The 14,188-nt window shown below is 41.3% G+C and overlaps 1 protein-coding gene across 2 annotated transcripts in view; it reads left to right on the forward strand.

Moving 5' to 3' along the window:
* The window catches only part of Gabrb3 (gamma-aminobutyric acid type A receptor beta3 subunit), a 228,587-nt gene that overhangs the window by 156,359 nt on the left and 58,040 nt on the right, over positions 1-14,188 (forward strand). For both annotated transcript variants that reach the window (XM_021166821.1, XM_021166820.1), the window contains exon 4: positions 10,705-10,925. In XM_021166821.1, the coding sequence (XP_021022480.1) occupies positions 10,705-10,925 (221 nt within the window). The remainder of the gene's footprint in view (positions 1-10,704; positions 10,926-14,188) is intronic.

Below are 14,188 nucleotides of genomic sequence, written 5' to 3' on the forward strand. Positions count from 1 at the left end.
CTGTAGTCTTCATAAAGTTTTATATTACACAGAGAGGTATTGATTTAAGATATCTAAATATTTGGATAAATTACCACTTTTTCAAGTCAAGTAAAATTAATTAAACCCTCTTACATTTGAACAATATGTCCAAGAGTTCTAGTTCTCAGTGCTTTGGGAAATGTTGGATGAAGATAGCTATGGACTTTCCTCATTACTGCCAGAATATACCACCCAGTCTAAACTCCAGGGCAATAGTGTCCACAGGAACTGATTAAGATGTAAACAAAAGATGGAGCATGTTTTCCTAATATGCAAAACTTGAAAGAACTGAAACCCAGAGGTTCTCAACATTGGTGATATCTTTGGCAATGGAGGTATTGCTGGCACTGGCAAAGTGCAGGCTGGAGACACAACTCCATGCTGCTTACAAAGTGTTTTTCAAAGACTTTTATTCAAGTGAAAAGGGTAGCTTAACATAACATAGACTTAATGGGGAGGGGGGGGGCATGGGTAAGAAAGAAAGGTATTCAAAGAGACTCACACCCAGGCACTTAGAGAGAAACTTGAGTTAGATCTCTTAGCCACATAACAATTTTAGTGGTACTCCCATTATATTTCAAAGAATTTCTAAGAAATATTTTTTCTGTTCTTTTGTCTTTCTTTCTTTTTCTTTTTTAAAACCTTTTTCAATAATTGAGATTATAGGGTGGCAAGTTGCCTTGGACAAGACTGCAATCTGATAAAATAATACCATTGGTCAACAATTTTGGCAAGCAGTGATTCTTGCTGGTCAGATTCCTAGACAATTATAGGTTTACATATGGGAAGGAGAAAGGCCATACTGGAAGGCCATATACACTTAGATCTTAAGCATGATCATTGTTATTTTTGCATTCTTGTTTGAAACAACTTTATATACAAAGATTATTGTTTCCATGTAGCAACTGTCTTAGCTGATGTTAATAGTAATGGTGTTCTTGACTTAGGTGTTGGGCTCTTCTACTAGACTAGAGAAGGCTACTGTCTTTTTGTCGTCATCCTATTTCTCATCTTTCTCCTCCTCCTCCTTCTATTTTTCATGTCTCCTCTTAGTTATCTTCATGCTGTGCCTCAGTCTGGATTGTGTTTCATACTTCTCTTTTTTATTAGCTATTATGCTCAGAGATAGCCTGGTCTGATGGATCCAGGTACCCCAGGACAGTTGTCTCTTCCAGCAGCCTTCCTGACTGAGGATTTGGGGTTGAACTGCTGTGTCCTTTTGAGGGGAAAGTTGTAGGATGCTATGTGCCAGGAAATGAATTCCTATATGGCCAATCATATTTCTAAATCAAATCTGTAGCCTCATTAGAAACCAAGTGTTTTCATTCTGCCTAGGGTTATATGGACAGGATGAAATGAGAGTGAGCTGGTGAGACTCCTGAACAAGTCTCAGTGTCAATCATGTCATAGAGGGAGCATTTTACAAATGCTTGACTGACTCAGACCACACTCTAAACTCAAGTCCCATCACATTATCACATATCAGAAGTGATAGGAGTCTAAAATGTAAACCAGGACTGCAGGTTGTGAGCTATATAAAAGGGATCTTCGGTTTCTATTGACTCAAACCAGCACAGGATGGGGGTCCTTCTGGGCACACAGCCATACTCTGGCTGTCCCTTTTCTTCCTGCTGCTAATGAGGGGTCAAGATGTGTTGAAACCACTAGCCTACAATTACTTAACCTGTGTCTGGAGATAGCCTGTTTTTTCCCCTGTGTGTTAATCTAATTAGTCTGGCCATCCCTGGACCACAATGGACAGTTCTGGTCCTCATTCCCTACTCCACTATCCCGAGCTTTTGTCCCCACCGGCAAGAACACACTCAGGACAACTGGAATCTTCTGCAGCAAAGCTTTATTGCTTACTTCTCAGGAAGACCCCGACCCCAGAAAATGGAGTCCCTTATATAGCGCTCAGCCATGACGTTTCAGCACCTGATGTGGCGTGACAGCTCCTGATTCTTGCTTGCCCATCACCCCACTATTACACCCCGAGAATGGGCAGTGACTAGGAGTGAATTCACTCTCGCACTTGCGCACAAGGCTTGTTTACTAGTTAGTCACAGCAGAGGCCAGCACCATCTTATAATGGCGATTGCTCGCAGCACGGCTCTCCACACTCCACTGACCACTTTCTCCCAGAACACCATTCCTCCCATGAACCTGTGTCTCCCCATGTTTCTTCCTTTTAAATACCCACATCTCTGACCTGATGTCCACACTATACCCCTTTTCCAACTCCTCAGAACCCATCCCATTCTGTTGCTTCTTGATTCCTTCTGTCTTTTACCCTATTCCTTTCTGGGCTCCACCAGATGTACCACAAATGGCAGAAGTAGAAAAGACAGTCATAGTCATAGCCCACTGTTCAGATACTCTTGGTGTCTTAGAGAGATCAGTGTGCTGAGTACCTGAAAATTGTCCTTGTTTCTCATGCACATCAGTTGCTGGAAAACTAAACAAAACAAAAAACCTCTCACAGAGAGAGGGGACCTCTGGGAATTAACAAGGAATTGAGACTCTAGTATGGAATCACTGCCAGACTTATCATTAAGACAGTTGCTTCTGACTTGCAGCATCTTTGGAGCCTTCTTTTGCAGACAGTCATTTCTAGACCTCTATTGATTCAAATCCTTCCCTCTAGGGTCTTCTTCATCTTCAGAGTGTTTGTGGTGACCATGCATGGAGAAGGGTAGGTGTTAATCACAATCATATGCCTGGTCATCTGGCAGCAGGTTTGGAGAAGTTAGCTTTGACTATGTAGTGATAATGTCAGGGTCTGTGTGCTGGTGACCTGATACATTACCTTTTCTTCAAGGCTAATGCCATGCAGTCATATCATATAAGACTTTTGCAGGAAGTTCCATTGGTTGTCCTTCCTGAAAACAGCTTCTTTTGTGACTCCTATGTATCTTCATGTTCAGTGTCGCGCTTTATCCCAATTCCTTTTTTTTTTAAGTTTTTTTCTTTTTTTTTTAATTAGGTATTTCCTTCATTTACATTTCCAATGCTATCCCCAAAGTCCCCCAAGCCCTCCCCCCACTCCCCTACCCACCCACTCCCAGTTCTTGGCCCTGAAATTCCCCTGTACTGAGGCATATAAAGTTTGCAAGACCAATGGGCAGGCCTCTCTTTCCACTTATGGCCGACTAAGCCATGTTCTGATACATATGCAGCTAGAGACACGAGCTCCAGGGGAGGGGGGGCGGGTACTGGTTAGTTCATATTGTTCCACCTATAGGGTTGCAGATCCCTTTAGCTCCTTGAGTACTTTCTCTAGCTCCTCCATTGGGGGCCCTGTGATCCATCCAATAGCTGACTGTGAGCATCCACTTCTGTGTTTGCTAGGCCCAAGAATAGCCTCACAAGAGACAGCTATATCAGGGTCCTTTCAGCAAAATCTTGCTAGTGTATGCAATGGTGTCAGTGTTTGGAGGCTGATTATGGGATGGATCCCCAGTATGGCAGTCTCTAGATGGTCCATCCTTTCATCTCACCTCCAAACTTTGTCTCTGTAACTCCTTCCATGGGTGTTTTGTTCCCAATTCTATGAAGGGGCAAATCAGTCTGGCGGTTCCTCAGAAAATTGTACATAGTACTACCGGAGGATCCTTCAATGCCTCTCCTGGGCATATATCCAGAAGATGTTCCAACAATTAAGAAGGACACATGCTCCACTATGTTCATAGCAGCCTTATTTATAACAGGCAGAAGCTGGAAAGAACCCAGATGCCCCTCAACAGAGGAATGGATACAGAAAATGTGGTACATTTACACAATGGTGTACTACTCAGCTATTAAAAAGAATGAATTTATGAAATTCCTAGGCAAATGGATGCACCTGGAGGGCATCATCCTGAGTGAGGTAACCCAATCACAAAAGAACTCACATGATATGTACTCACTGATAAGGGGATATTAGCCCAGAAACGTAGAATACCCAAGATATAAGATACAATTTGCAAAACACATGAAACTCAAGAAGAACAAAGACCCAATTGCTGTTTAATTATATACACCTGAAATCAGATTGCTCCAGTCTGATGGTCAATCCCTTAGGGCTCATATTTATTGCATCTAGCTCATCACTCTCCTCAAGCACTCCCTATTATGTGCTAGCCACTCAATAAATAGTTGTTCAGTAGTTGAGTAAATATCCCAATAAACTGATGTGTCCATAAATTTAAAGGTCTGGTATAGTAGAGATGTCACCTGTATTAGCAGAGATATATAATGTTACTTGTATGATATCAGATATGTCCCTTATTTGGTGTATATTGCTACCTCCCTGCATGTTTCTTAGCTACCTGTAAGTCCCCAGTAGACCTAGCCTTCACTAAGGTGGCTTAACTGACTGTTGTTTGAAGCACTGTACTCTTGCTAGCCTCTCTTAACATCATACTCAGATTTCACTGTCTATCTTTGCCTAAAACAAAACAAATAGGGATGAAGAAAATAGTATATTTGATCAAGTTCTCTGAAGGCACAAGGACCAGTATATGAACTCTCAACCTACATAAAAAAGCTGAGTGTGGTGATAAGCTTAAAATCTCAGTGCCGAGGAGACAGTGGTCCCTGGATCTTACTAGCTCTCTTGCTTAGTTGATTTGTTGAGTTCTAGACCAATTAGGGACCCTGAGTCAAAAGCCAACTTAGACATATGAGGAACAGCATCAAAGGTTATCTTGTAACACTGCCCCTTCCCAAGCACCAGCTCCATCACTGTCCTGTGACAATTAGTGCACTCATCTTCATCAGTGCTCCACAGGCAATATTCCTATTTGTTCTTGGATCCGTGTAAGTCTTAGTTGGTTGCAGAGAACTGGCTTGAAATTTGGATAACGGATCCTCCATTCTACACATGGTTTCTTGTGTGTCTTACTCATGACTCCACATGTGAAAAAATAGGCTCCTTTTCTGAAACCCTTGGAAATACTCTGAAACAGTTGTATTGCTATAGGGCATAGTTCTTATCCCCTCTGAAGAACGGCTCCGAATCTGGATCTCCACACTCTTGGCCTTGCATACAACTGCTACTAAACTCACTCCACTTTAGTGTACCAACCTTTTTAGCTCCTTATTCATCAGACCCTTATGATGCAGGGGAGACACCCCCAACTTCAAAACCAGTTGCTCTTGTTTGAGAAAGAGATGGTGGAAGGAAGCAGGGTATGGCTAGATTAAATCGGTTCTTGAAAATTTTTGTTTAGATCTATCTGCAGGATCATAAAAATAATGATAACACCTATATTGTATTTAAACACAAGAAAGGATGAGAATGTGTATTCAGATGCTTTGTCACTGAGGTCTAGGATCCGTGATCGGGGCAGGCAGTAGTATCAATTCTTAGTAATAGAATTATCTCTTTCACTGCTTCATAGTGGCACAAGCTAAGGGAGTGGGTGTTGGGCCATTTCATCATCTGCTTTTTATTGTTTACCTTCTCTCCCCTTCATCCTCCATTGTCTGCAAATAGATGGTATTGATTCGTGTATCCATTGATGGAATTGTTACTTCCTTATAAGGCACTGCAGATTTCAGTGACTTTGAATTTTAAGTAGACTTTTCTTCTTCTGGCTACTTAAGCTCTTCCTACCAATGCAGATTACTTTAGCAAACACTGAAGGCCAAACTAGGAGGTGCTGTTAATGGTGTAGAGAGCAACACCACCTAAAATAAAACCTGATCCTGAGCCCTCAGACTGTGAATGACAGCTGGTCCCCCGTGCAGAAGGATGCATTTTCTCTTTCCTCATGGCAAACCATGTGAAGCCAGTCTGAAGGGGCCTCTGTGGGGAGTGCTAGACTTCATGACTCAGGAGTAGGAAGGCAGGTGGCAGTTAAAGAAAGAATTGAGTGAAACTTTACTTTTCTACTACAGTGAAGATTCTTACGCACACAAGAGATTCTGAGTTGATAATGCCATCTATTCCCATGTTGGCACTGTTGCTTGTATGTTCCCTAGAAACAATTTCTAAACTAATGACTAACATGAAATAAAAACAAACAGAGCTAGGGGTGTCCTCTCCCTCCGTGGAAGCAGGGTGAATGGTGGCATTGTCTGGGGGAGTCAGAGAGGGGTGTAGAAGGGAGGCAGCTGCCTGTCTGACCCTTGATAATGCCACTAAGACTGCCCATGTTTGGGTTATTATACATGCCTTTTCAACAAATGCTAGTACAGACGGTGTGGAGGTCCATTTGCCTGCTGTTCTGGATCAGCACAGTGTCTGACATTTCAGGGCTTGCCAAGGCTGCTCTACACCTAGTCCTGCTGCGCCAACCAGAAAGTGCTTTTCCCAGAACCATTGCCCCATTCCACACCTCTGACCCCTCCTCTAACACTGCTTATGCATTGAGATTTCAGTTGCATAACCAGCCTTCCCCGTTCACAATCTGTGCGTCAGACTGTAGGTGAAGTGTGCCTTAGTTACTTTTCCTGGGACTGTGACAAAACACCTGACAAGAGGAAAGTGAAGAGGGAAAGTTTATTTTAGTTCACTGTTTGAGGGCACAGTCTAGTATGGCAGAGAATCTTGAAGTAATGGTCACATTGTATGCACTAATAAGATGAAAGGAGAGGTGAATTCTTGGACTTGCCCTTTTTTTCTTTTTATTGTGTCTAAGGCCCAGCCTTTGGAATGGTGCCACCCAGATTTAGGATGTATCTTTCCTCTCAATCTAGTCTAAAATCTCATCATGGGCATGCCCAGGAGTTTGTCTCCTACTTAACGTAGATCCTGTCAATTTGACATTATTAACTATCACAACTCTACACCATGTCAAAAAGAAATTCACGTGGATCATTTTCAAGTCACAGCTGTCCATCTCTTGTCAAAACCATCTATAGTCAAAATCCATTTCACCCAACATAAAAAGTCCCTGTAGGGTCCTGTCAGCAAAGTCTTGCTGACATATGCAATAGTGTCTGGGTGACAAGACCCTGATATAGCTATCTCTTGTAAGGCTATGCCAGTATCTGGCAAATACAGAAGTGGATGTTCACAGTCATCTATTGGATGGAACACAGGGCCCCCAATGGAGGAGCTAGAGAAAGTACCCAAGGAGCTGAAGGGGTCTGTAACCCTATAGGAGGAACAACAATATGGACTAACCAGTAACCCCCAGAACTGTGTCTCTAGTTGCATATGTAGCAGAGTTTGGCCTAGTCAGCCATCAATGGGAGGAGAGGCCCTTGGTCTTGTAAAGATTATATGCCCCAGTACATGGGAATGCCAGGGCCAGGAAGCAGGAGTGGGTGGGTTGGGGAGCAGGGCGCAAGGAGTATATAGGGGACTTTTGGGATAGCATTTGAAAAGTAAATGAAAAAAAATCCAATAAAAAAATCATGTAAAAAAAAAAAAGTCCCTGTAGTCTTTAAGAGTTCTAACCCTCTACAAAAGTACTTGTGCTCTCTCTTCTGAGACCCAGGCAATTTCTTAACTCTGAGTTGCTATAACATAAGAAACAAACATGCCACATACTTTTAACAGTTAAAAACAGAATAAATAGTCCCTTCACAAAATAGAAATGGGGACATAGTAGAGAAGTATCAAAACAAAGTGTTCAAAATGGGAAAGATAAATGGGAATCCCTCAGCTCAGTGTTAGGCATTTGGAGCTCATAATAGAATCATCAGTGATCCAAAGGACTGCAGCAACCTCGCATTCCAGCTCTGCAACCCCGGAACACACATAAGGTCTTCCATAGTTCACCTCTTCTTGCATGCAACATTCCCCAGCCAATACACCAGGGTCTTGGCATGGCTACTGTCCTAGTGTCTCCACTGAAAACTTGGGCTTTTTCTTCACAGTTCATGCAATGCACCCTCAGGCCCTCCTTCTGAAATATTGCCATAAACCTCCATTCCTGGTTTCTTTCCCCATCCCCCATAGGATCTCACTATGTAGTCTTGACTGGCCTTGAATTCAATATAGAAATCCGACTAGCCTTGACCTCTCAGACATCCACCTGCCTCTGTGCTAGGATTGGGTGAGACATCACAGTGTCGTGACTTTCATTCTTCCATTTTTCATGTATCTATAACTAGTATCACTTGGACTACCTGCCAGGGTCTGCTGTAAACATGAGAAGTAACCTGGGTTGCTTGGACCACAGTTGTACTGGCCTCTGTTAACCTTCCAAGCTGACCCTGTGGCATGCTTCCATAGGTGGTTATTTTTTGAGGCGGAAAGCTCTTCAGCAGTTTTTCCAGTTTAAGTCCTCTTCTTTTGATGAATTTGTATTTTCACAATGGTATCCTTAAATGGCTGGGGCACCCAAGAGCAGCTGCCCTAGTGTTCAGAAAACAGCTGCTCCTTGGTGGGGTTGAGCTCCTTAACATCTACAACTGCTTCTACTCATCCTTCTTGTCTGAAATATTAATTCCTGGCAAAGGGCACACTTCTCATATCATTTGGCTCCATTCGTCTCTATCTTTCACTGTACGCATTGGAGACGCATTGTGAGGAGTTGCCCTGACTCATCCTGAACCCTAGCCTGCCTTGAGATTTCCTCCACCAAACCATGAGTCAATTACTTTTGAATTCAGCTTCACTCAAGCTCAAGTCCAGGGCTGAGAACATTTAGATTCTTTGCCAGAATATGACTTGAATGACGCCTAGCCCAATTCTCAGGAGAGTCCCTGTTCCTCTGTGACACCTCATGTGCTAGATCTCTATTCTCCCCGAATTCCCATGAGAATGACCCATTAAGTTCTCTTTTTGTGTTTTCGGGGTTTTTAGCTCAGTGTTCCAAACTCTCACACTCTCCCATAAATCCATTCCAAAGGTCTAAAAACTGAACAGGTTCATGAAAGCAATGGCCCCACTTCTTTTTATATTTAATCAAAACACTTTTATTAATTCATTGAACATTTCTTACCTGCTTACAAGTTTTTATTTATCCACATTCTTCCCTTACCTTCTCTATGATCTACCTTCGAAATCTTCCCAAATTTGTGACTTAAAAACATATAACCTCCCAAGTCCAATTTGTACTTCCCACATACTCAGCAGTATAGGCTGCCCTGTGTAGTGTGGTAGGCAACTTAGCAAGTGTTCCTACTCCTCAATTCTAGTGTTCTATGATGGAAGTTATTCTTCTCATATCTATGACAAAAACCTCTTGAAGAAAAAGCTGACTTTGGCTCACAGTTTGAGCATTCAGGACCTAATGACAGCCATAGTTTGATGGCAAGAGGATTGCTTTCAAAATTAGGAAGTGTAGAGATGAATGCTGATGCTCATTTCAATTTTTTTTATTCATTTCAGAATCCCACTCAACCCATAGGATGCTGCTACCCATATTTATAGTAGGTTGCTCCACTTCTACTAATCTAATCTAGAAACTCCCTTACATAATACATGTAGTTTTGTTTCCTAGGTGATCTAGATCTGGTCCAGTTGACAATATTTGCCTTCACAAGATGCTCAGGTATAGGGAGACAAACTTATTAGGAGATGGGTGCCAAAGAATCACAAAAGGAGAGGACTTTCTGACATACCACACCTTGGGGGAAGGGGGGTTGGAGGGCACAGGAAGTTGCTGATATGAATCAAGTCATAGAAAGAAAAGGTTGCCTCTAAGTAAAGGCCTTTATTGTGGTTTCCATTAAAAAAAGAACAGATAAATCAAGGTAAATATCTTAGAATTGTCTAATTTAGGTAACTGAAAAGCTCCTACCTATAGAAGTTCTTCATGGTGATTTGGTACGTAGACCTAGGCCACTAGCCATTGTGAATCATTGGCTGCTATCTCCACTCTCCCTAAAGGAAGTGTTAGGGTCTGGATTTGTTGTCTTGGATATGAAGGTGTGCTAGCCCTGTAAGTTGTTTACTCTGTGTAGTAACTGGGTTACCCTCGGAGGGGCAGTTCATTCAGCTCAGCAGGGCCCTAGGTATCAAAGCATACAAAAACTAAGCCACATGGTTTAATGTACTTGTTAGCCACTCTGACACATGAAACTATGCAGTCTTCTACTGCATGATGCTCATGTCCCAGTCCCTGATCCTCAGCCAATGGTGTGAGGTCCAGTTTCACTGCTCACTTTGTTGGTTGCATGTAGCAGTGCTGTGGTCTTCTGCCATGCCCTGCTGTGGCTTCAGGTTCCCATATTTTCTGTCACTACATTATCTCCAAGTGAGGTTATGGATCAGTTGGTGTAGGATAGTCAGGGTGAGCTGAGAAGAAAAGAACATGTGAAAGTTGGGGCACAGAGCCCTCCCACAGGCCACTTCACCTCCAGTGGGAGTTTCTGGAAGTCCTGTATTTGTAGCCTTTGCAAAGGCAGAAGAAAATAGAGTCAACTAAATAGAAGGTTTTATAGATAGAATTCATCCCTACAGCTTGGTTAAAATGCTGTTTGCTTAGTGGAAAAGTATATACATAGGAATCCAATCAAGTTCACTGCCGGCTATATGATTTTACAATAATGGTTTCTTAATCTTTATTGCTACATCAAAATGCAATCTAATCTACAAACTAAGTTAAGTAAAATTTTCTGTGAGTTTTATATATGTCTTTATACATCATGCTTATTAAATACAATGATTTCATTCCTAAGAAAGCACCACTCTTTTCTGCCCATTTCAGGACATGGGATTCAGCCTGGATTTGTCATTGCATGCCCGAGTTATACTTGTGTTGAACAAACTAATTTTCTTTCTTTTCTTTCTCTTCTCCCCAGGATTATACCTTAACTATGTATTTCCAACAATACTGGAGAGATAAAAGGCTCGCCTATTCTGGGATCCCTCTCAACCTCACGCTTGACAATCGAGTGGCTGACCAGCTCTGGGTGCCCGACACATATTTCTTAAATGACAAAAAGTCATTTGTCCACGGAGTGACAGTGAAAAACCGCATGATCCGCCTCCACCCTGATGGGACAGTGCTATATGGGCTCAGGTCTGTCTGCTCTGCAGGGCTGCTGTATGGGCTCAGGTCTGTCTGCTCTGCAGGGCCAGTTTTGAAGTTATGTGGTGCACTGGCATTGAGTTTCTCACTTGAGATAATTATAGTAAGTGAGACCATGTCCTTAAATTAATTGGTAAATATCCATGAAATATTCCTAGCTTTGCAGAAACAAAAAAATCTCATCACTCCCAGATTTAGAGCATAACTGTTACTATAAATAGTCACTAACATTTGTTATTGGGTAGTTTGTATATAATTGGGTTGCCATATCTAAGAACACAGATTTCCATATCATAGGCAAGTAAATGGGTAATTAATATTGCCCTGACACTTGAGAAGCTTTAATAGGTTCTTTTCAAAGTTATCTGCACTGCTTAGGAGATAACTTTGCACTGCTTCACTACTGTGAAGATGTAAGGTACTCTATGAAGTCAGGGCCACTGATATTTATGGAAAGATTAAGAGAGAGCCTTCTGCCTGAGATAGCATTTTCTCCAGGGCTTAGGATGTGGTCTCTCACCTGAAAACCAGGCTGCTTCCTGAGCTGCACAGAAGAGGCCCAGGGCTTCTCTGATTACTAGGAAGTGTTCTGACCTTCCTATGCTGTTCTCTTCTGCTGCATAACAATTGTATAACTTTCCTGAGTGACATTTTTAAGTCCTCTGTCTCCTCATGGATTTTACACTGATTTTTGTTGTGTGCTGTTGTTTAGAATAGCAGTAAGTATGTACCTGCCTAACTTTCTTGCTGCCCTGGAATAGAAGCGCTCTTGAAGCCTTCTCGGAGAGCTCCACATTTTTTAATAGAACACTTGTGAGTCTCTTGGAGGAAAACCTTTCTCAGCTTTTGAGTGGAGACCTCTTTCAGAAGACACCAATAGCTGAAAGTAAAACCCCCAACCAAAGGTGTTGAAATCTACATATTGTGACTTATTGATTCTCTAGTTAAGGAGAGGAATTTATTTAACTTTGCCCTCACCAGAAAATGCCAAATGTGTGGTTTGTTTTGGTTTTTTGTTTTTTCAAACTACAGTATTGGAGAAAACATTGAAATTTCTGCAAAATAAGACCTTTCTAAATATAAGGGAATAATGGCATATATTTTTATTAGATATTTTATTTTCATTATCTCCTTTCCTAGTTTCCCTCTGAAAACCCCCTATCCCCTCCTCTCTCCCCCTACTTTCCAACCCACCCACTCCCATTCCTGGTCCTGGCATTCCTATATACTGGGGCATAGAGCCTTTACAGGACCAAGGGCCTCTCCTCCCATTGATTACCGACTAGGCCATCCTCCTGTGAGGCTCTGCCAAGTGCCTGGCAAATACAGAAGTGGATGCTCACAGCCATCCATTGGACTGGGCACAAGGTCCCCAATGAAGGAGCCAGAGAAATACTCAGGGAGCTGAAGGGTACTAAAGCCCCATAGAAGGAACATCAATATGAACTAACCAGTATCCTTAGAGCTCCTTGGAACTATACCACCAATGAAAGAAAACACATGGCACATATTTTAAAAATGTGTTAATACTTCACAAAATGATGTTTGCATGGCCAGGCTTAACATTATATATATATATATATATATATATATATATATATATATTATTTTTTTTTTTTTTGCCTCACTATGAGACACTTAGCGTTAGTGTAAGAGGTTCTGAGAGGACAATGGTCATAGAGAAGAGTACTGAGACATCCCAGGAAATAAAATAGGAAGCCATTTACATGCTGTCTTCTTCCCTCACCGAAGCAGAGGCAGGAGATATGTATTTGTACCATACTTTTGTCTATATGGTTGTGCATGAGTCTTCATGTCTGTCTGTATCTGTGTATATGTGTGTAATGGGAAAAAAACTAGGAGCATATAGCAACTAATATTAATACATGACATTTCTAATTTTTAAAGAAAACATTCTTTGAGTTCTCTTTATTTTATTTTTCTTCTTTTACAAATTAACCTTGCTTGGTGGAAGTGGTGCATGCCTTTAATCCAAGCCTTCCAGAGACAGAGACAAGTGAGACCAGCCTGGTATACAAAGTGAGTTCCAAGACAACCAGATCTACAAACAAAAAAACCATGTCTCAAGGAACCAACACAATATATATGTATTAGTTATGTATTCCTGCAAAGAGGTAGAAGACAATTTAAAGAAATTGGTTCCATCCTTTTACCATATGGGCTACTAGAATTGACCTCAGATTGTTAGGCTTGGTGGCTAGTGTTTTTCCCCATGAGTTATTTTGCTGGCCCTACATTCTTTAATTTCTTGCCAGAAGTAGAGTATACCAGTTTGTCTTTATCAAAATAAAAGGATTTTAACTTTAGGGAATAGGAATAGAGTCATATAATACACATGCAAGTGCTGTAATAAGTTTACAAATTTCATCTGAAGGTGTTAAATTTAGTGCCAAACAATAGGTAAGACTGAACAAATGACAAGGAAAAAAACAACCAACAACAAGAGTATACTTTTAAAAATGTATCTTTAGCTCACACTTGGCCTTCAAATTAAATAGTAATGCAGTAATAAGTAAGAGAGGGCCTTTTGTATTGGCCTTTTACACAGAGATCTAAAAATAATCTTTTTTAGTTGAATTTCCATCAGGTACCTGAAGTCAGGAAACAGCTTTCCATGCAGCCTCTTTATCTGAGAATAGTTGACACATGCCTTTCAACTCCTATTTCTGTAATAATTCTTAGCATTTCTGTGGACCTACACAAATCACCATAGGTGTAGGCTGACCCGCATATCCTATGTATACAATCTCTGCATTGTGTCATCTGGGTTCTTAGAACTTGGCTAGTCTACAAATTTCTATCCTGGTATTCAAAAGGGTATATATTCATAACCCTTAACTTGAGCTTTTGAAGAAGAAACACATTAATAATTAAGATACTGATTATTTTTTTAAGTTCATCTTCTATATAGGAATATACATAATGTTTCTCTATAAAAATAAGGCACAGGTTCTCCTGTCAGTATCATTCTCCTCCCTATCCTCAGCACTTCTTTCTTTTATTGTTACACTTACTGAATCACGGTGGTGGCGTAACAAGCCCGAGCTAAGCCAGTATCTCATGTCTGGATTATACACTGTATCTTTGGGTAAATAGCATCAGTTGCTCCTCAGTTTATAGTACTATGGCATCTTTATTAAGTCATCAGAAGCTGAACATGCTGTAATCATAATGCATAGAATCTGCCCAGCCAACAGCATGCCAGTGTCTCCCCCTTGACCTGTGCATATTGG

The sequence above is a fragment of the Mus caroli genome, chromosome 7, assembly GCF_900094665.2.
Source record: "Mus caroli chromosome 7, CAROLI_EIJ_v1.1, whole genome shotgun sequence".
Classification (NCBI taxonomy): domain Eukaryota; kingdom Metazoa; phylum Chordata; class Mammalia; order Rodentia; family Muridae; genus Mus; species Mus caroli.